General features: G+C 50.4%; 1 protein-coding gene across 4 annotated transcripts; it reads right to left on the bottom strand.

Annotated features, from left to right (window-relative positions):
- Nucleotides 1-2,185: 2,185 nt before the first annotated feature.
- Nucleotides 2,186-20,741, bottom strand: U2AF2 (U2 small nuclear RNA auxiliary factor 2; the record flags this gene model as incomplete). Of its 4 annotated transcripts, none has more annotated exons than XM_080704071.1 (12): nucleotides 2,186-2,320; nucleotides 6,767-7,015; nucleotides 7,261-7,359; nucleotides 7,661-7,783; nucleotides 7,861-7,940; nucleotides 11,111-11,249; nucleotides 12,693-12,809; nucleotides 14,090-14,241; nucleotides 14,651-14,754; nucleotides 15,052-15,096; nucleotides 15,875-16,010; nucleotides 20,693-20,741. In XM_080704071.1, the coding sequence occupies 12 exons, from the start codon at nucleotides 20,739-20,741 to the stop codon at nucleotides 2,186-2,188; spliced, it is 1,428 nt and encodes a 475-aa protein (XP_080560197.1). The 4 variants fall into 4 exon arrangements, with proteins under 4 accessions (XP_080560197.1, XP_080560198.1, XP_080560199.1 ...); XM_080704072.1 differs by having other exon boundaries at nucleotides 7,273-7,359; XM_080704073.1 differs by lacking the exon at nucleotides 15,052-15,096.
- Nucleotides 20,742-21,360: the final 619 nt, after the last annotated feature.

Here is a 21,360-nt window from a genome sequence, read left to right as displayed (position 1 = left end):
GCTGTTTTTAAAATCAAACTGAGTCAAAGAGAATTATTAACTTAAGCAGAACACAAATGATATGGAAAAATTCTACAAGCAGAACTCAAATGTTTGATACCAGTTAAATAACTTTCTATAGAATAGAAACCAAAGCTCTCAGTTAATTACACACAGTGTGTCAGACGCTGTTCGGGACTTCACAAGCAACACCTCAATTTAACGCACGGAGACCCTATAATATATGCATTACAAAAACCTCCATTTAGAACACTATGAAACTGAGGTTTAGGGGTATATGTCATTTGCCAAACATCACAACCAACAGCCTGGTCTCTGATTCCGGAGAGGAAACCACTTCTCTCTCTCTCTCTCTCTCTCTCTCTCTCTCTCTCTCTCTCTCTCTCTCTCTCTCACACACACTCACACTCACACTCACACTCACACTCACACTCACACACACCTCAGAAACCTGAAGGGGGCAGATCCTAGAACAAGCAAGAGAATCCTCGAAAGGAATTTTGAAAACTGGAGGTGACAGGTATGGGGATGAAACGAGACGTGAAGACAGAAAGAAATACGCTGCGGAGGCCGAGGGGTCTGGAGGAATGAAGGCACAGAAACCCAGAAGGACAAGAAGATTCTGACAGGGAGACAGACAGGACCGACAGGAGCAGAAGGACTCAGAATACTATCTTCAGACTCTTGTAAAAACGGTCATCGAAAGAGAGCAACACAGGCATAAATAGATGCCTGCCGGAGATGCGGACGTTGACAGAGAGAAATCGAACCCAGAAAGAAATACACAAACGGAAATCAGGCAGAGCAACCTGACCCAGGCGCCGGGGTACAAAGACCGCCCCGACGGCCACAGCCGAAAACGAGACACCGGAGCAGAGACCGGGCAGGGGACTGCGCGCTCCCAGCCCACGCCGGCGCGCCGGGCATGGCAGGCCGGGTCGGCGCCCCGCTCGCCCCGCGCCCCGGGCCTGCGCTCACCTTGGCCCTTCACGCGGGGCTCCGGGGGGTCATGGCGGTCAGCCCCCTGCCCCCGCTCGGCCTTGGTGTCGCGGGGTGCGCGACAGGCTGCGGGCGGTGGAGGCACGCACGGGCGCACACGAGGACGCACGGAGAACCGCACGCCGACGGCCCCGCCGCCCCGGCGCCCGGGAGGGGCGCGGAGAGCCGGGCGGGGGAGGGGAGCCGCCGAGCGGACGGGAAGCAACCGAAGGAGGCGACGGACCGGAAGCGGAAGTGGCCGCGCGCCCCGCCCTCGGGCCGGCCCCCGCTTCCGCCAAGCCCGCTCAGGCAGCATCACTTCCGGAGCGCGGGTCTCGAATTGGATTCCTTACGTCACTTCCGTCCGCGCCTCGGCGCTCTGCAGCCACCCAACCCAACTCTACCCAGAGAAAGGGTGGAGGGGAACCACGAGGTTCTGACCTGTCACCGTGCCCGCCCGGTCCCTTCCAAAGCCCCTCCGCGATTAGAAGCTTAAGCATGACCCCCCCCCCCAAGCCCTATCTAGCCACGCCCTCGTTAGAGCTCCGTGGGAATCCCCCCACCCGAGAGAGGCTGGACACACCGGACACCGAGCAACTCCATAAAGTAAAATACAACAAAATGTTTAATGAGCAAATTCGTCTTAGCAAATATGAAACTGCCACAGAGAGGAGGAGGGGGACAGGGGCCTTGGGACTGGGGCAGGTCGGATAAGACTAAAGAGAATCAACTACATAAGAAACTGGGTCTAGGACCAGAGGCCAGAGGATGGGAGCTATGGTCCTGCAAAGGGAGAGGGCAGGGCACTGGGGGCAGGACAACAAAATTCAAAGTTTGGCCATAAAGTATAAACACACTATGTTCCTACTATGGAGAAGGGGAGAAAAAGGGTGTTAAGGGAGGACAGGCTGTATTGGGAAGGGCTGTGGGGTCCTACCCGCCCTGCTGTGCACCATCCCCATCCCAACCCCTTCCCTCTGTGTCTGTGTGGGTGCATGTGTCTGTGTGGGCCTGTGTGCACTTCCCCAGTCCCTTCCTGCCCTAAACCCCGCCCCCCCCACCCCTTCCCTTAGTTGCTGCCATTCCAGTTGCTGCCGGCTGTCATTCGGCTGTCACTCCTCTGCCCATTTCTTCAGAGGGGGAAAAGGGAGGGCAGGCAGGGAAAGAAGCCTCCAGCCAGTCCTGCCCTGCCCTCCCCAGGCCACCTCTACCAGAAGTCCCGGCGGTGGTAAGAGTCGGGGTCACAGTATTTTGTGACAACCACTCTGTTGGCGAACTTGCGGCCCGTCAGGCCCTGCATGGCTTTCTGGCAGTCAAACACAGAGGTGAACTCCACAAAGATCTGTGAGGAACAAGAAAGAGATCTCTGATAAAGGTTGGCTCCCATTCAAGCACCCACCTAAGTCTATAACCAGTGCAGAAAATGAAAGAGAAGGAAAGAGACAATTTGGGTGATATTCACTGAAATGTTCTCCAGCATCAAAAACAAACAGCAGCTAAGGCATGGTGGTATGCACCTATAATCTCAATACTTGGGAGGCTGAGACAGAAGGATTCCAGGCTCAAGGACAGCCTCAGGAATGTAGCAAGACTATCATTAGCCAGGTGTGGTAGTGCACACTTGTAATCCCAGCATTTGGGAGGCTGAGAAAGGTGGATCGCCATTCACATACAGGCTCAGCTACCTAGTGAGGCCCTTTGCAACTCAGTGAGACCCTGTTTCAAAATGAAAAAGTAAAAAATAGGACTGGGGCTATAGCTCAGAGGTAAAATGCCCCTGGGATCCATCCCCAATACTGAAAAAAAAAAAAAAGACTAACCTAGAGAGACTGTTTCAAATGCCTCTAGGTTCAATCCATAGTACCACAAAAAAAGAAAAGGAGGGAGGAAAACAACACAAAACAGAGACGTCAGACATGGAGAGAAAAACCAGGTATGACTGAGAGTCACCTGAATAACACAGGACAAGGGCATGCCAGTAAGTCCCAGTATTTGGTATAACTCAAAGCCAGCCTCGGCAACTTAGGAGTCTCTCAGCAACCTAGTGAGACCATTTCCAAATAATAAAATCAGGCTGCGGGTGTAACTTGGAGGTAAAATGCCTCTGGGTTCCATCCCTAATGCCCCCCCAAAAAACTAAGGCTATCCTCAAATTTGCCATCTGTCTCAGCCTCCCAAGTGCTTGGATTACAAGTGTGTGCCAACATGCCCAGTTAAGAGCAGTGGTTCTTAACTAAGAACCAACATGTCCCCAAGGGATGCTGAGCAATACATGCAGATGTTTTTGGTTGTCACAAGGGAGAGTATCAGTGCTACTGGCATGTAGTGGAAAGAGGTTGGGAATGCAGCTAAACATCTTACAACACACAGTACAAAACTCCAGAGCACTTATGTAATTATCGAGAGAAATATACCTGAAATTTGCTTTAAATATGTGTACACAAATGGGAGGACAGTAGGGTAAGCTGAGTACAGAAAATGACAAAATACTGATAACCTGAGGCTAGGTAATGAGACACTGTAATATATGTACTATAGTATGCACGATGCACACCATTATCAGTCTTAAAAATGTTTGAAAAATCCAAAACATGAAGAACAGGAATGGGCTGCAAGGAATTAAATAAAACTAGTCAACTGACCCCGTTGGCCAGGGTCTCCCTCCATTCATTCTTGCCACAAACAAAATATTTACTCAGAGCTTCCTTCTTAAGTTGGGTTTCCACCACAGTGCCAGATCTGGTGGCCTCTAAGAGACTCCCAGAGAGGAATTGCCACTGGCCCTCCTCCTCACACCCACCCCATCAGCCCTCTGCCCAGCTAACTGCTTCCTAACCTACTCTACTAAGGTATATCAGAAACCCAAAGTGAGCTGGTCCCGTGTGTATGTGCACGCAGGCACGTGCACGCGCGCGTGTACACGCACACACCCCTTCTTATCCTTACTTCTCACCTGCCACTCCCTGTACAGTCAGGGCCCCACTCTCAGTATTTCCTAGTCCTCTTAACTTCTCCCTCCTAGCACACCCAACCAGTCACCAAGGTATGGGTACTTAAAGGCTCAACACTGGTATGTATGGTGATACAGGTCTATAACCTCAGTACTTATTTTTATTTTTCTATTTCTTTTTTTGCAGGTCTGGGGATGGAACCCAGCTGCATTCAACCTCCGAGCTACACCCCCTATCCTATTTTTTATTCTTTATTTTGAAACAGGGTCTAAGCAGCTGAGGCTGTCTGCCAACTGCAATCCTCCGGTCTGTGCCTCTGGAATGCTGGGATTACAAGCATGCGCCACCACGTCTAGCTATGACCTCAGTACTTGGAAGGCTGAGACAGGAGAATTACAAGTTTGAAACCAGTCTCAGCAAGTCAGTGAGGCTCAGATCAACTTAGCCAGACCTTGTTTCCAATAAAAAATAAAAGAGGAAGCCAGGCATGGTGGTGTACGCTTGTAATCCCAGCATTCCAGAGGCTGAGATTGAGGTTCGCAAGAGCCTCGGCTACTTAGGCCCTCTGTAACTTAGTGAAACCCTGTTTCAAAATAAAGAATAAAAAATAGGGCAGGGAGTGTAACTCAAGAAGTTAAATGCCCCTGGGTCCCATCCCCAGACCCGCAAAAAAAAAAAAAAAAAAAAAAAAGAAAAAAAAAAAAAAAAAGGGCAGACACTGTAGCTCAAAGGTAGAATGCCCTGGGTTCAATTCCCAGCAAAACATACACACACACACACACACACACACACACACACACACACACCATGTTCTGAAATATCTTTCCATCCCACCAATATAATCATTGGCCACCTAAAGACAAGTTTAAATTTTGAGAAATGTATCACTGGACAATTTCTTGGGAACTTTGTAGATTGTAGCTATACAAAGATGGCTACACTGTTACAGTATGTTACAGTATCACTCATCTTAGCAGAACCATGAATATGTATGCAGTTTGTCATTGAAAAACAAAGACAGTCCCTGGGCTCCACCCTTAGTATCGCAAAAAAAGAAAGGAAAAAAGTGACCCCAGGGGATGTAGCTCAGTGGTAGAACTCTCATCAAGCATGCATAAGGCCCTTGGTTCAATCCTGTACCAAGCAGGAAAGAAAAGTAAACATACTGTAGTATGGTGGTAAACTCCTGTGATCCTAGTACTTGGGAGGCTGAGATAGGAATAAAGCAGGTTCAAAGAATGCAGCAACTTGGCAAGACCCTTAAAAACTGAGCAAGGCCCTGAGGAAGAAGGACTGCAGATCTATAGCCAGCCTCAGCTGTTTAGTGAGGCCCTCCACTACTTAGTGAGACCATTTCAAAATAAAGAATAAAAAATAGGACTGGGACCCTTGGAGGTAGAATCCCCCTGGGTTCAATCTCCAGTACCGCAAAAAAATAAATAAATAAATAAAAAGGGCTAAGGAGCCGGGAGTGGTGGCGCACACTTGTAATCCCAGCATTCAGGAGGCTGAGACCGGAGGATTGTAGTTCGCAGACAGCCTTAGCTGCTTAGTGAGGCCCTCCGCAACTTAGTGAGACCCTGTTTCAAAATAAAAAATAGGGCAGGGGGTGCAGCTCAGAGGTCAAATACCCTGGGTTACATCCCCAGAACCACACACACTAAAAAAGGCTATGGGTGTTCCTCAGAAGTAGAACACTCCTGGGTTAAACCCTAGAACAAAAAACAAAGTACCCACAACCCTCTCTTAAAATGACCACTCCCAGGAAAACCCCACACTACTTCCACAAGTCCTCAAGGCCCTCACTCTGATGGCCCTACAATGCCAGCTTCCTTTCTTGGCAAATCTTGCTCTTAACTCACTTCAGCCTCACTGAATCTGTTCCCAATGACTGCAGACGATGCATACGTGTCTGCCTCTGTCCTGTTCCTGTTCCTCCATATTCTTATGCTGCACGGCTCAGCTCTGAAGGGCCAGAACAAGTGCCTCCTTTCCACTCCTCACTTCATCATAACAAGGAGCCATCGCTATCTCCTGAACTCCCAACAGCCGCCTTCCTATCTCACTTGAAATCACACCTAGTGCTCTCACAAGGACCCACATATGAGGAATCCTGTACTTGCTGTGCATTCTGCCTAGGACGTGGCCTACCTGTGAGATACCCCTGCCTCACTAGGCCTATGGCACTGCCACCTCTCGCCCTCTTCCACCCCATCTAAAATCAGCATCTGGGCCACTCCGCTCCACTTCTCACCCTGCTGCTGCTGCCCAACACAGCACAGGTATTCTCTAACAAGTATCCCTAGGACTTCAGGTACTTGAAAGGCAATAGCTTTGTTCCTAACTGAATTCTCAGCATTTACATCAGACTGGCACAGTCAAGAATCCCAAGATTACACAGCACAAGAGGACAAATGTATGTCAGTCACACACCTTCACCACTGCCTCCCAAGGTTCTTAGAACTAGCACAGTGCAGAGATGCATGACTTAGTGGGCTCTAAAGTTGGGCTGCAAGAACCTCAAAGCTCTCCATGGGGCTTGTCCCCTCTGTGCCTTGTCTCTTCCCATGAAGGAGCCCAGAGCTACTGAAGAACTCATCACCAGTGTCACTTCATCAGAGCATCTGGTACACCAGAGACACAACCCAAATTGATGTAACTTCTCCTTTTTCTCTCCATCTCACAGATAAAGCAAAGCCATGTGTACAAGGTCACATAAAAAGAGAAAGAGCCTGCTTTTGAACCAGAGCTGCTTGGATACAGATTAATTTCTGGCTTGTAGGCCCTGGGCCAGTTGGTAGGGGAAGGAGGGTACACACTCAGCCAGGCACCCTGACCTTTCCGCAGCCGGGCACCTCGACACCATCCACAGGCCGAGGTATCTCGATGGACTTGACGAGCCCGTACTTGCTGCACTCGTCCCGCACATCCTCCACAATCTCCTCATACTCTTCATCATCCAGTAGCTCCTCGGGCAGCACCATGTTCATGAGGCACAGGACCTCAGTCGGGTGGCCGCCCATCTGCACCTGAGAGCTCATCAGGCCCGGGACTTGCAGCGTCACAGGTGTCTGATTAATGGTGCTCTGTAAGGCCAGAGGAGTAGATAGGGTGTCACGGTTGGGGAGCTCAGCTTAGCTTCCCTCTGCTCAATCCTGTGACCCTCAGATGCTAACCCAGGGAATGCCTGAATACCTATGCACCCTTCTCCCTAGCACTGTGCCTGAGGGCCCCCCAAATTCCCTCCCATGAAAGCTTAGGCAAAACAGAGCTTGCCCCCAGCCAGACCCTCCCTTCCCGGGGTCCCTCTAGCCAATGGAAGATGACGTGCCGGGAGGCTCACCAGCGTGGCATTCTTGGCTCCCACGCTCGCCCTCTGGACGAGCAGCTTCTTATCCCCCAGTTGCATCCCATTCAATCCCGCAATGGCCTGTAGTCAGAAGACGAGGGGTGGGAGGGGTGCAGGAGAGGTGCTGTCAGGGCCCAGGAGCCCAGCATGTCCCCACAAACTGATGCCCACCAATCAGGGCATTAGTGAGGAGAGGGAAAAGCAAAGGGAGTTTGAAGTTGGAAAGACCCGAAACCAAGGAAAAGATGGTGAACCCCAAACTGGGCCCTACCTCAAGCTGACTGCCTCCCACCCTATGCCCTGAGGAGGGAAAGCCTCAGCTTGGAGACAGAGCAAGGTGGGGAAAGCAGACTCAACAGTCTGCCAGGCATCTGAAGCTCACCTGGTCCGTAACGTTGATGTCCACGTACTCACAGAAGGCATAGCCCTTGGAGAGGCCTGTGGCACTGTCCTTGACCAGGTTGAAGGCCTTGAGAGGCCCAAATGATGTCAGCAGCTCTTTTACCTAAAGTGGGCCAAGAATCCATCAGGAATCAGTCAAGATGGGGAGGGGTAGAGCTGGAGAAGGGGTATAGAACTTACCTGGTCATCATTCAGGTAGTTGGGCAATCCCCCAATAAACAGCTTGTGAGCAGAATCAGGAACCACAGTGGACACAACTCCTAAGAGTATAACGAAGAAGGATGTCAATTCCAGTACAAGGTCATCTCTCTCTCTACAGGGTGAGCTCCTCACAGGCACTAACCCTTGCCTTGACCAGGCCTTGACCAGAAAGGGCTTCCTGGGTTCAAGGAATGATGGAAAGCTGGGCATGATGGCATATGCCTGTAATCCAAGTGCTTGGGAGGCTGAAACAGAAGGACTACAGGTTCAAAGACAGCCTCAGCAACTTAGCAAATGTTTCAGCAACTTAGCAAGATCCTCTTTCCAAATTAAAAAAAAAAAAAAAAAAAAAAAAAAAAAAAAAAAAGCAGGGCTGGGGTCATGGCTTGTAGGTAGCAGGGCTGGGGTCATGGCTTGTAGGTAGCATGCTTCTGGGTTCAATCTCCAGCACCAAAAGAAATAAGGGGAGGAGTTGTATCATGGGAGGTTGGCAGGCTTCACCTACAGAGCAGAACACCAACAGCCACCAGGGCACACGTACAAGCCAAGTGGCACATGCCACTCACTGCCAAGTAGAAGCTACACACAAGAGGGTTCTACATCAACACCTACAAGCTAAGGCCAACTTGCAGGTTCCCTCACTGAAGCGGATCTCAGGGGCAGTGCATCTTGCACTACAACCCTCAGATGATATCAAATACCCTTTAGTCAAAGTAAGGAAGTTGTCTTCTCATGCTTTTAACTCTTTATGAAGTGCATTTTTTTTCCCTTGGAGGAGAAAGGGAAGGAAAGATCAAAATACCAGCTGTATCAAATGGAATGCTACAGAAGAATGCTTGATCTGCAGGCAGAAGCATATCCTGCTGCCTCCCAGAGTGGCACTCTCATCAGCTCAATGACACACAGAACTGGAAACCAGGCCTCTTCAGGAAGGCATATCCTAACCTTGTTCAATTACAGGCAATGGCCACCTATGGAAAAGGCCTGCCCCTAAGGAAGCATATTCAAAAGCAACTATCCCCCTATGTACAGCATCTTTTTTTCCACAGAAAGTAATGTGTAGGTAGGAGATAGTGCAGGAAGGTTGAACAGGAACTCAAGGACAAAAGGGCATACATAGCCCATCATACTGATCTCATGACCTTGAGGGAAGTTAATCATCCCTGCCTGGCTGTTCTCATCTGTGAAACAATACAGTCACATCTACACATTAGCTCAGCAAAACTTTTTCAGTAAATAGCCACATAGTATTTTTTGGCTCTGTAAATGATTTGGCATGTCATTATTCACCTTGGCTGCTACAGCATAAAGTAACACATACAAATAGGCCTGCCTGTGTGCCAGCTAATACTTATTTGTAAAACAGACACTGAGCTGAATTTAGCTACCAAGTCATAATTTGCAGACCTCTGTGCTAGGACTGTTGTGAAAGTTAAAAGAAAACCCATACAGTGCACTTGGGACAGTACCTGGCAGACAGTAAGCACCAGCACATGGCAGAATACGTAATTAAAAGTGCATTAAAGCTGGGAACAGCAGCCCACATCTGTAATCCCAGTACTTGGGAAGCTAAGAAAAGATCGCAGGTTCACGACCAGACTCAGCAACTTAACAAGACTCTCAGCAACCTAAATGAGACCGTTTCAAAACAAAAACTAAGCCGGGCGTGGTGGCACATGCTCATAATCCCAGTATAGTTGGGAGGCTGAGACAAGAGGATAATATGTTCAAGCACAGCTCAGCAAGTAGCGAGACTCTCATCAACCTAGCAAGACCCTGTGTCAAAATAAAAATAAAATAGGAACTAGGGGTTTAGCTTGAAGTAGAATGTCCCTGGGTTCAATTCCAGTACCATAAATAAGTAAATGATTTAAAATGGGTTAAGGGTATAACTCAGAGGCAGAATGCCCCTGGGTTCAATCCCCAGTACCTACAGACACACAAAAAGTACATTCAAACACACTGAGAATGTATGGGGTAGAGGCAGAAAAAGGAGATGTCCTGTAGCTTCATCTGGAAATCCTACCTATTTATAGACATCAAGCAATAAACTAAGATAAAGCACATCAGCAGGTATTCCATCTCAGGTTTCTGAAGAGTTAAAAAAATTCCAAGCTGGGCATGGTGGCTCACGCTTGTAATCCCAGCATTCAGGAGGCTTAGACAGAGGATCACAATTTGCAGACAGCCTCAGCTACTTAGTGAGGCCCTCCACAACTTAGACACTGTTTCAAAATAAAGAATAAAAAATAAGGCAGAAGTGGGTGTAGTTCAGAGGTCGAATGCCCCTGGGCTCCATTCCCAGACCCAGAAAAAAAAAAAAAAAAAAGCACCAACGTACCAAGATTTATACTGAACAAACACAAGAGATAGTCAGGAACCCAGCCCTGAGTCTTGCCTTGACCTGGATATGTCTCTCTCTGGGATTCCATGTCCACCACTCTGCGAAGAGCTAACTTGGTTTCTACAAATGCCTCCAAAGCTGAGCATCAGCCAGCAGAACCCCACAGTCCCCAAGTCCCACCAACCTGTGATGTGGACCTCACTCACTCAGCCACAGCAACACTGGCTGTGTCTCACATGCCAACAGGGCCTCAAAAACCACAGCCTTTGAGAAGAAAATGACTCACTGCCTCTTTCCACATAGCCCACAAGCTTTCTGAAAGACCACTGCATGATGTGAAATTAACAGGACATCACATTTCAGCAACCACACTGGTTATGATGTACTGGAACATGGGTACACTCAGGTCTGCGGCTACTTTCCCAAACACCAACATCTGCCATCACCCCCCAACCCCATCCCATCCCCGGCTACTGTCACCAACCTGCCATAAGTAATATTGAATACAGCTGTGCCAAATGGCCCAGAACACAGAATTCAAAGAACACAAAAAATGAGTGAATTCTGAAGTCCAAGACTCCCACCAGGAGCTGATATGCACCTGCACAAACGTACTGACTCTGTGCCCCCTAAATGTCCACAGCTAAGAAGCCACAGGGCAGGAAGAACTTGTAGCCCACAAGCCCCACACTTCCCAGGGCACCTCTGGTTCTGTCCTGCCTCCACCACTCATAAGCTTATGTGCCTGCAAGCAGAACACAGCTCAACCCTCTGGGTCCCAGGAACCACCCCAGCCATGCTGGGAAAACACACACGGCTTCCTATGTCTTTCCAGTTGGGCTGAAGACAGGAAGGTGGGCCACAACACCTGGGTTCCCCACTCACCAGGCACATAAACAGAGGGATTCTCCGACATGCCGGGCAGTGGCTGATAGTCGTGAGGCCGACGGATCTTCAGGGATTGGCCCTGGAAGATGATGCCATCAAAAGCCATGGCCTGGGTTGTTTCATCCACTGAGCGGAACTGAAGGAAAGAGGAGGTGATGAGGGTTAGGGGTCAAGGACTAAACTACCCCAAGGCCCTGCTTTGATGGGGATTTCTTCTTTCTTATTTGTATGAACCAATATACACTACATGCCAGGCCCTGCTTCTAGGAGCTCCCATTCTAGCAAGTGAAGACATTAGCACCCAACACAGATGCAAAGCCAAGCACGCAAACACAGGCAAACACATTGACAATGCTGGAGGGGAACAGAGTATATGGTATAGAAAAGCTAAGTTCAACAAAAAAAAACATCACAGACAGTCTGTGTGTATGTGTGGGAGGTTAATTGGGGATTGAAACTACCGAGAGGCTTCTACCTCTGAGCTACACCTTCAACAGAACTTTCCCTTTTATTTTGAAACAGAGTCTCACTAAGCTGCTGAAGGCCTTACTAAATTGCTGAGGCTGGCCTCAAATATTTAAGCCTCCAGTCTCAGCCTCCCAAACACTGGGATTACAGGCTTGCGCCACCATACCTGGATGGAGCTTTCTGATAAGGTGACATTTAACTAAAATCTAAAACAGTGGGACTCAAAGTGCACTGCATGAGGCAAGTGTGAGGTAAAAGGGAACACTAAGAACACTTCCCAACAACCTAGCACCAGTTGAACGCCTCTAAGGTACTTCACAAGGGTATTGGGCTTCTGGGGTCAAAAATTTAAAACCAAGGTCCTCTAACAGCTAAGCCGAAAAACACCAGCAAGGAAAATAAATGAGAAACCTGAAGCCAGGAGTGGTGGTGCATGTTTGTAATTCCAACATTTGGGAGGCTAAGACAGGAAGATTGTGGTTAGCAGACAGCCTCTGCTACTACTTAGTGAGGCCCTTTACAACTCAGTGAGATCCTGTTTCAAAATAAAGAATAAAAAAGCCAGGCATGGTGGTACATGCTTGTAATCCCAGCATTTGGGAGGCCGAGACAGGAGGATCTAGGTTCAAGGCCAGACTCAGCTACTACTTAGTGAGGCCCTTTCCAACTGAGACCCTGTTTCAAAATGAAGACTAAAATATAGGGTTGGGGGTATATCTCGGAAGTAGACTGCCCCTAGGTTCCATCCACAGTACCACAATAAATAAATAAATAAATAAATAAATAAATAAATACCCTGACTTAGCCAGGGTGAACCACCTCAGTCCAAGCCTGAGATGGGCAGGGGCACAATGTGCCCTGGGACAGTTGGTGTGACCAAGCAGAAGACTGGGCCAGAATGGTCTGGAAGAGCCTGCAGGCCTCTGGAGCCACACAGAGAGAAGGGAAAGCAGGAGGCAGGTCAGGCCTTGCAGAGCTCACTCTGGCAACCAGGCAGAGAGATGACTACTGCAGAGGAATGGGTAGCAAAGGAAAGTAAGAGGGAACCAAGGGACAAATGGGTCTCCCAACACCATACTCTCTTCCCAACTCTATCACTGGCCCAACTCACCTCCAAAAAGGCAAAATTCTTGTCTTGGTTAATCTGCACAGCCAAGACTGGGTTGCCAGGAGCCTGAGTTAGCCCTCCCAGACGCATCTGAGCGTTGAAGAAATCCATCATGGCCTCCTGCAGAGGGAATAGGAGACAGGGAGGGGCGGGGAGGGAGGTGGAGAGAGGAGGGGAAGGGTGAGAGAGGGAGACACAGAGGGGTTTGGGGGTAAGGGGAAAGGGATGAGGGGAAGGAAAAAGGGAGGGGAGGGGACAGTGGAATGTGGGTAGGGGGTGTAGAGATCAATAGTAGAAACAAAAGCAGGAAGAAATGAGAAAACAGGGAGGAAGCAGCAGCAAAGGACAGGATATGGGAACAAATAGGGCAAACAGAACAGGTGTGGGGAGGGGGAATAGCCCAAGGCCCCCAAACAATCAGGAGGAAAGAGAAAGATTACTCAAGAAAAGATGAAAGAAAACATGGAACAAACAGAAGACAGATGACACAAGAAACATCCAGCATAGACAAGACAGAGAAATGGTAGCACAGTATCAGGCAGGAACAGAAAGGAAAAGACAAGCAAAGGGACAGAAAGGGAGACAGAGCAAGGAGGAGGTAGAGTGCAGGGGGCAGTAAGGGAGGAAAGAGTTAGAGGGAGGGAGGGGTGGGGTGGGAGGGGAGGAGAAAAGAGTGATGTGGAGGGATCTGGCCCTGGAGTCCGGGGGCTGGTTTATCAAATGTAGCAAAGTGCAGGTTGAGAAAGTCAGAATGGACCTTACTTGCCTTCAACGATGGTAGCAAACTTTTTGTTGCTACGAGGGATCTCAGCCCCACAATATTTCACTTTAAAGAGAAATGGAAACAACTCTTTGATCTCGGGATTCTCAGGGGGTGCCACGGGAAGGGGTGGGGGAGAGGGACAGGGGAAAGGAGCGGTGGGGAAGGTAGGGGGAGGTCAGGGCAATCAAAATTAAAGAACAGCGACCATGGGAGGGATGTGGGGGAAAGGATGGGACAGATGGCAGAAAAGGAGAATGTGTCAGAAAAAACTGTAGGGAGTGTGCGTCTGTGTGTGTGCATGTGTGTGTGCGTGTGCGCCACGTATGTGAATGAGTCTCCCTCTCTGTCTCTCTCCGACAAGTAGGTACAACATGTAGGTTCGTTATGTGTGTTTGATCCCTGGGTTGCTGGAGGAGGTTGGGGTAGGGGAGATGGGAGAGGGGGAGAGGAGGGAGGGAGGGGCCACCCCCAGCCCGGCCCCTGGCTGGCTCAACTCCATCGGTCCGTCTGGGAGGGGGCCGGGGGGTCTTGCAGGAACAGAATCTGACCCGTGCAGGTTGTGGGGAGGGAATGGAGGGGCAGGGAGGAGCAGGGTGGGGAAACAGGGGAGAGGGGAGGGGCAAGGGAAGGGCAGTACCTCAGTGATGCCAAAGGGGATGTTGCCCACATAGAGACGCCGGGCCTGTCTGGTCATCTGGCTCCCAACCACGGGCACTGGCGTTGGAGTCACAGCCAGACCATCAGGGGTCATGGTGGGGAGAAGGGCGGTGGCTGGAATCTGACCCGCAGCTTCAAAAGGAGTGGGAATGGAATAAAAGCACATCAGGGCAACATTCAAGACCACCTACCCACAAAGAATGCCCCTGGCCCAGCTCAAAGCTCCTCCAAACTCATGAGCCTACTCAATTCAGCAGTAGCACTCTCCAGAACCCAGCACCCAAGCCCCCAACCCAGTAATTGCTGCTGCTTAGAAGCCACATTTCCTAACAGTGCCAGACAGAAGCTTCACCCTCCCTCAGCTACATGTCATCTCCTTCTCCAGCAGAGGTTTTGAAAGGAGAAGAGGCAGAAGCCCCAGGGGTATGATGCGCCATCTGGTTCCTCAACCCCCCAGGGCACACACAGATGAACCACTAATGGAGAATTGGCTCTCCCAGTCCACATTTCCCCCTCCAGGGCTGCCTGACTAGGGGCCTACCTTGCATAGCTTTGTACTGCATCGGGGTAATGTGCTCAAAGCCGGGTGGTGGCACGTCCCAGTATTTACGGACCTTCTTCTTCTTCTCATGGCGGGGGGAACGACTGGGGAGGGGGAAGGGAGAGTGGGGCAGGGGAACCTCAGTCTGACCAAGAGGAGGCTGGAGAGCTCCCTCCCAGGCTCCCCCTCAACTCCCCATTAAGTAAATTCTGATCTCTCCAGGTGGGAGATAAGCTGGGTCAGGGCAGACCCCAGGCCTGGGGAGGGGTGCTGGTTTCAAGGCAGGCAGACTCTTCCCCCGTGCTTGGGCCAGGGTGGACGAGGGCCAGGCAGGGTGCACAGGACAGGAGGAAGGTGAAGGGAATGGACACAGGGCAAAAGGGGCAGGAAGAAAAGCTCACATCAATCCACCGTGCTCCTCTTTAGCGCCTCTGGTCAAAGGTTTGCTGGGGGTGGAGGGAAAGGTATAGGGAAGGGTGACTGGGGGCCCTTGTTTTCCCCACACACCACTCCACCCCCAAGGCTAGGACAGGGCTGAGATGAACAAGTGGCAAACAAGCCCCCCTCAGCCCTGCCATCCTCCCAACACCCCTACCCCCAGAAGTGAAGAGGAAGAGCCAGGACAGACCACTCTATGGAGAAATTGAGATGGGGTCAGAGGAGCCTCCACATACCCCACCCTTTCTCACCTAAGGGGGACAGAAAAGAGAGAGGAAATAGACCCTAAAGAGTGAAAAGGCCTTTAAATAAAAGAACTGATATCCCTGGGATGGAAATTAGGCCCAAGCTGTGGATACTTCCCCACTCCAAGAATACCCTTTTACTGTGAGGCAAAGAACAAAGAAACTAGAAACTGCAATCAGCCCTAAGACTGTCCCAAAAAGATCCACAGAAAAAATAGGAAAGACGCAGGCCCTCAGAGTCAGAAACAGCCCTTAGGAAGACAGAATCCATTCCTTATCTCCAAGTAAAGAAACTACTGCCTTCAGCAACCCACCAGTACCACCAACAGAGCAAACTGGGAAAAACTGCAGAGGGGAGAAAAACTAAATTTAAGACAGACTGACAAGTAGACACTACCCTCCCAGACATCTCAAAGAGATAAAAAGCAGCCACAAAGGGTCCAGGCCCTGATACACATCTGCCCCATTACAGCCTAGGGCAGCAACACCCCTCATTGCACTGCCCCAGATGGCCCAGCCAGGGGTCCCCCAGCCCTGGTACCTTCGTCGCCGCCTGTCCCGGGAGGCACTGCGCTGGTCCCGGTTGCGGCGATCCCGACTCCGGCTCCTGCGTTTGCGGTCTCGGCTCCGAGAGCGGCTGTGGCTGCGCTTCCGGTGACGGTTCTCCTTGTCCCGTTCTGGGCAAACGTGAGAACAGAGGAACGGGATGAGCAGAGGAAGGACACAGGCCCAGCCCACCCTGCACACTGGTGATTATGCCCCAATCCCCAGGGAGACCACCCCCAAAGGGAAGGGAGTCAATGGAGGTAGGGAGATAACAAGCCTCCTGGGTTCACACAGGAGTCCCCAAGGACTCTGTGGGGACCACAGGGACAGAGCCTGGAAATGCCCCCGGGGTGTGAGATACCTGAGGATGCTCAAGAGGAGCTGAGGAGCCAGAGAAGACAGAGGAGGCTGGCTCCTGGTCCCCCTCGAGGGCTGAGGGGCCTGACCCCAGGGTCGTCCCTGAGAGGGGCAGGGCTAGAGGCTGGGGAATCAAGAGACCCAATGATGTTTTCCTGAAGGGACCCAACAACCCCTCAGGAAAGACCTCTGCAACCAGATGGCACCCACAACCCCACCATCACACCCAGGGGTCAGGTGCCAGGCAGGATCTGATAACCCCAGGAAGCAGGGAAACCTAACTCCTTTTCCTCCAATCAAATGAATAATGCAGAAGCACACTCCCCCAAGGGAGGGGCCTCCTTCTAAATATGCAACTTCAAGGGAAATGGTGCCTGACTCTGCAGGTGAAGAACATTTTTTGCAGGCTTGAAGCCCAAAATGAACTAGTCCTCCCAGCCTGGCTCCTTCAGTCAAGTACAAGAAAGAGGACTAGAAATAAGACCTGTACCCCCACCACCATGGTGACTCTGCTATCTCAGCTTTATTTGCCTCACAGTGGCTAGGAACAGAGCACAGCCTGGCTAGCAAAACCACAGAAATCTGTCCCCACCAAATCCTTTACCCGCTAAAGAAGGGAGCCGGACCCTTCAAGGTGGAGGCTATCCTCTGAGCATCACACACATTATTTCCCTAATCCACAGGCACCACTGATTTCTCAGGTATCAGCTAGACAAAACAACTGAACAAGCTGGTGTGGTAGGGCACATTTGTAATCCCAGTACTGGGAGGCTGAGATAAGAGCATCAAAGGTTCAAAGACAGCCTCAGTAACTCTGCGAGGCTCTCAGCAACTTACCAATACCCTGCTTCCAAATAAAAAAATAAAACAGGTCTGTGGGTATCGTTCAAAGGTGGAATGCCTCTAGGCTCCATCCCCAGTACAAACAAACATGTCAACATACTCAAGCACTTTAGTGCACATCTCTTAAAAGCAGTGATCTCTAGAGCAGAAAAGAAGAAAAGCAGTAAGAGGGTAACCAAGTAAATGTAAGCCTCATCACAATATTTTGTGTTTTACATACTTTCAAATACAACAAAAACATAAACTTCTTGTAAATACATCAACTTCAGAACTAGCACTATAGAAAAATAACCACCCAGAAAGGAAAAAGGAACAAATAGTGAGATGTGCTTCACAACCTGACTCAGTACTAAGGTTTTTGGAACTGGAGGATGAACCCAGAGGCATTCTATCTCTGAACCCCCCACACCTTTTTTTATTTTTATTTTGAAACAGGGTCTAATTTCCTGAGTAACTTCTCCAAATTGCTGAGGCTGATGTCAAGTACTAGGACACAGGCATGCACTATGAGGCCTGGCCATGTAGTTTTACTGGCACTTAATTCTCATTACTGATTCAGAAAAATATCGCTTGTGACTCAATACGGAAACTGAGGCACAGGGAGGTAACAATTTGTCAAAGGCCTAATGGGAGCCAGGCATAGTGGCATATACTTGTAATCCCAGTATTTGGGAAGCTGAGACAGGATTGCAGATTTGCAGCCAGCTTCAGCTACTTAGTGAGGCCCTTAGCTATTTTGTGAAACCTTCTGCAACTTAGTTTCAAAACAAATAATAAAAAATAAAGCTAGAATGCAGTTTGGAGACAGAATGCCCCTGTTTCCTTTAAAACCCCCAGTTCCTTTTAAAATATGATTTTTTAAAAAAGGACTAATGGCTAGAAATGGTGAAGCCTGAATTCAAACTCTGTAGTGTTGGCTAGTCAGGCACCAGGCCATATTCCTAAATGAGTGTCAGGTAGAATACTCCAGAGTCTGACTAGAACTACTACTGACTCTGATGAGGCCAAAAACAAATTAAAGATTGGAATCAAGAAGGGCTGGAGACAGCCCAACACTGAGGAGTACTGGGGTGAACACAAAGGCACAGAACCTGGTATAAGGAGCACCTGTTTTCACACTTGTGAGATGGGCAGGCTATGAGTCCCAAGAACCTTCCCCTTCTACTGAGGCTTAAAAAAAGACAAACAGCCGGGCGTGGTGGCACACATTTGTAATCCCAGCGCTTGGGAGGCTGACACAGGAGGATAGCACAGGTTTGAAGCCAGCTTCAGCTACTTAGTTAGGCTCTCAGCAACTTAGTGAGACCATTTCCAAATAAAATATTAAAAAAAAATAGGTCTGGGAGTATAGCCTGGAGGTAGAAAAGCCCCTGGGTTCCACCCCCAGTCACACATACACACACAAGACAAGCAAAGGGAACCAACCACAAGAAACAGTAACACCACCAGATGCCTGGGATACAGATAAGGAAATCCCCTGCAGACCTAGGTAGCTAATGTCTGAAGCTCATGGAGATATTCTTGGCCAAATGGGAAAGACAAGACTCACAGGCAGGGAAACGTGAACAAAGCTTCCCCTATGACAAGAACTATCTCCCACAAAGATGCTGGACAGGTAAGTACAGAAAAGTAGCTTTGCCTGCTAAAAATATTATGCTGTGGTCACCTTGTGGGAGCAGCTCCAACCCAAATGTGTCCACATCTCAGGCATCTAGCCAGGCCCTGGCATTCTAGCATCAACAGGGACACCTAGGAGAACCAGAGCATCTTAGCTTCAAGGACCCACTAAAGCAGTATAGTGAAATACAGCTTTCAGCCTCAGCTCTGCACAAAACATCCAACTTGGGGGGGGGGGTACTGTTCTAGATACTGAACCCAGAGCTTCACACATGCCAGAGCAAGTGCTCAACCACTAAGCAATCCCTGACCAGCAACATTTAACACTTGGCTTTTTCTTGAAGCAAAAAGCCACATCTCCTCCACTCAAGTGTTATGAGAACTTGGCCAAATAACGTTTCCCCTGCCCTCCTTCATCCCTGAGGTCACATCTTCAAGCTAAGACCTGCCTCTCATTTCTAAGTATACAGAATTCACAAGAATATCCACTTTACCTATCACATTTAATCTCAGCTCCTGCTCCTGACTGCAGGAGTCTTGAAAAACGTTCTAAGCTTTGTGAGCCTAAGTTTTCTCCCCATTAAAGAGGAAAGAATTATTGTCCTGAGAATGCTATCACAAAGATTCACTTAGAAAACTCATGCAAAGTTTCGCACACTTCCCGACACATCATAAGCTCCCCAAGTTTAACAACTATCATTACCACCCTCACTAATCCTCTCAAAAATTCAGTGACAAAATAGTGATAGCCTGCCTAAAGAGGGGAAAACACACACACACAAACACGAACCCAAGTATACTCAACAACAAAATCTACGCTCTAAGCACTACTCCACATGGAATTAGACTTAGAATGCGCACTCAGTAAAAAAAAAAAAAGATTACTTTTTTCCAGGAAATGTTTCCTAACATAGCCACTCCCCTAGTTCAATGCTAGTTTGGGCTCAAAGGAGAATTTGAGTCCCTCAGTTCTCCAAATTCCAGCTAGGAACACCAGCAGCATCAAGTACAAAAGACTCAGGTTCCCAACCTTCGCTACTCCTCGGTTACGCCAACAAAAATACAGAAGCACTGAAATTTTTTAAACGTTTTAAGGCTTTCAACTTTATTGGTGTCTCCAAACTTAGCGCCAGCAAGGTCCAGGGCTTTGTTCTGACACGCTACAGTCCGGGATTGATTCCACCTTCCCCATTAGCACCCAATTGGGCCGGCTCCCTCTTCCCTGTTTCGAGCCAGTTCTCTTATCTCTGTATTAGGATACTTAGAGACTGAGGCTAGGGTGGTACAAGTTCTGAGGTCTCAAGCTGGTGAGATGGGAAGCAACTTCCTCACGTGGCAGCTGCCCGGGCCGCGGACGGTCCCAGAGCAGGCAGAGCGTACGCGTGTGAAAGGCACAAAGAGTGCAGATGCTTCCCGCTTCCACGAGGGAACAGATGTCCGACACGTTTGTGTCAGACCCGTACTACCAAGAAAAAGGGCGCCAACGAGATCGCGGCCTGTAAAGACCCAGCGACCGTGGAGCGCCAGTCCACGTGAAGGAGGGGAAAAGGGCCTCCCCACCACCGCCATTTTGGAAACAAAGGGGGCGTGGAGAGCGGCCAGGCACCCGGCCGGAAGCGGAAGTGCCAAGGCAGCGGGAGAAAAAGACCGGATTACAAGACTTAATACTGTTTCCTACCCCCCGAAAAAAAAGAAAAATAGCGAGAGCTCGCGTCCGGGCACCCAGCGCACTCGCCTGGCGTCCCCCGCGCCTCCTCCGCCGGGACCACGTGGGCGCGGGATGGCGCCGCGCGCATGCGTCACAAGCCGCGCCCGCCGCTCCTACCCTCTCCGCGCGCGGCAGAACGCCGCGGTCACGTGAGCGAGGCGCGCGCCGCGAAAGGGGGGAGGCTCGGCGCGGCCCTGAGGAGGGGGCCGCGAGGGGAAAATGGCGGGGGGGCAAGGAGCGGAGCCGGGAGCCGCCCCCGCCGCCGCCCCGCCACCTCGGCGCCCTCACCTTGCTTATTCTCGTTCAGCTGCCGCTCGAACTCGTCGAAGTCCGACATGTTGAGGCGGCCGCGTAGGGCCCTGTGCAGCTCTCGGTTCGCCTTGCCGCCCGACCGCTCCGGCTACTTCCGCCGCTGGCTTCGGCTACTTCCGGCGCGGCCGGCGCTCCGCCGCCTACCTAATCAAGCCCCCAGAGGCCCGCCCCGCCCCGCCCCGGCTCCGCCCCTCTCCCCGCCCACCTCCCCGCGGGCAGCCCCTCCTCCCCGAGCCTGTTTCCAAAGCGCGTCGGCTACTTCCGGACCCTGGACCCGGGGCCGGGGCGGCTTCCGCTCCTTCCGAAAACACCCGAAGCGAGAGCCCTGGCTCGGAAACTTTTCGGAGATTGGCGCTTCGACGCTCGGGAGTTTCCGTAGGCTCTGGCCTTGCCCTGCGCCCAGCCCCCTCTAAAGGCTCGGCTTCTTCTGACAATTTAGACGGTCCCAGTCTTTGGCTTCGTTTGGAGGTTCGCACCACACCTGTCCGCCGTCCCTGTCCAAACAGAAGGCCCACTCCCGAAAATCCTAACCGTTCCGGACTTCGGCCCTTCCTGAAGGTTTCCGGCGCTCGCCCACGGGCCCCTCCAGAAATTAAGCGCTATTCAAAGCTTCGGCTCTTTCCGGAGACTCCACTCGCTCACTC

The sequence above is a fragment of the Muscardinus avellanarius genome (genome assembly GCF_963383645.1).
Source record: "Muscardinus avellanarius genome assembly, chromosome: 10".
NCBI lineage: Eukaryota > Metazoa > Chordata > Mammalia > Rodentia > Gliridae > Muscardinus > Muscardinus avellanarius.
This window is presented reverse-complemented; position numbering and strand designations above follow the sequence as displayed.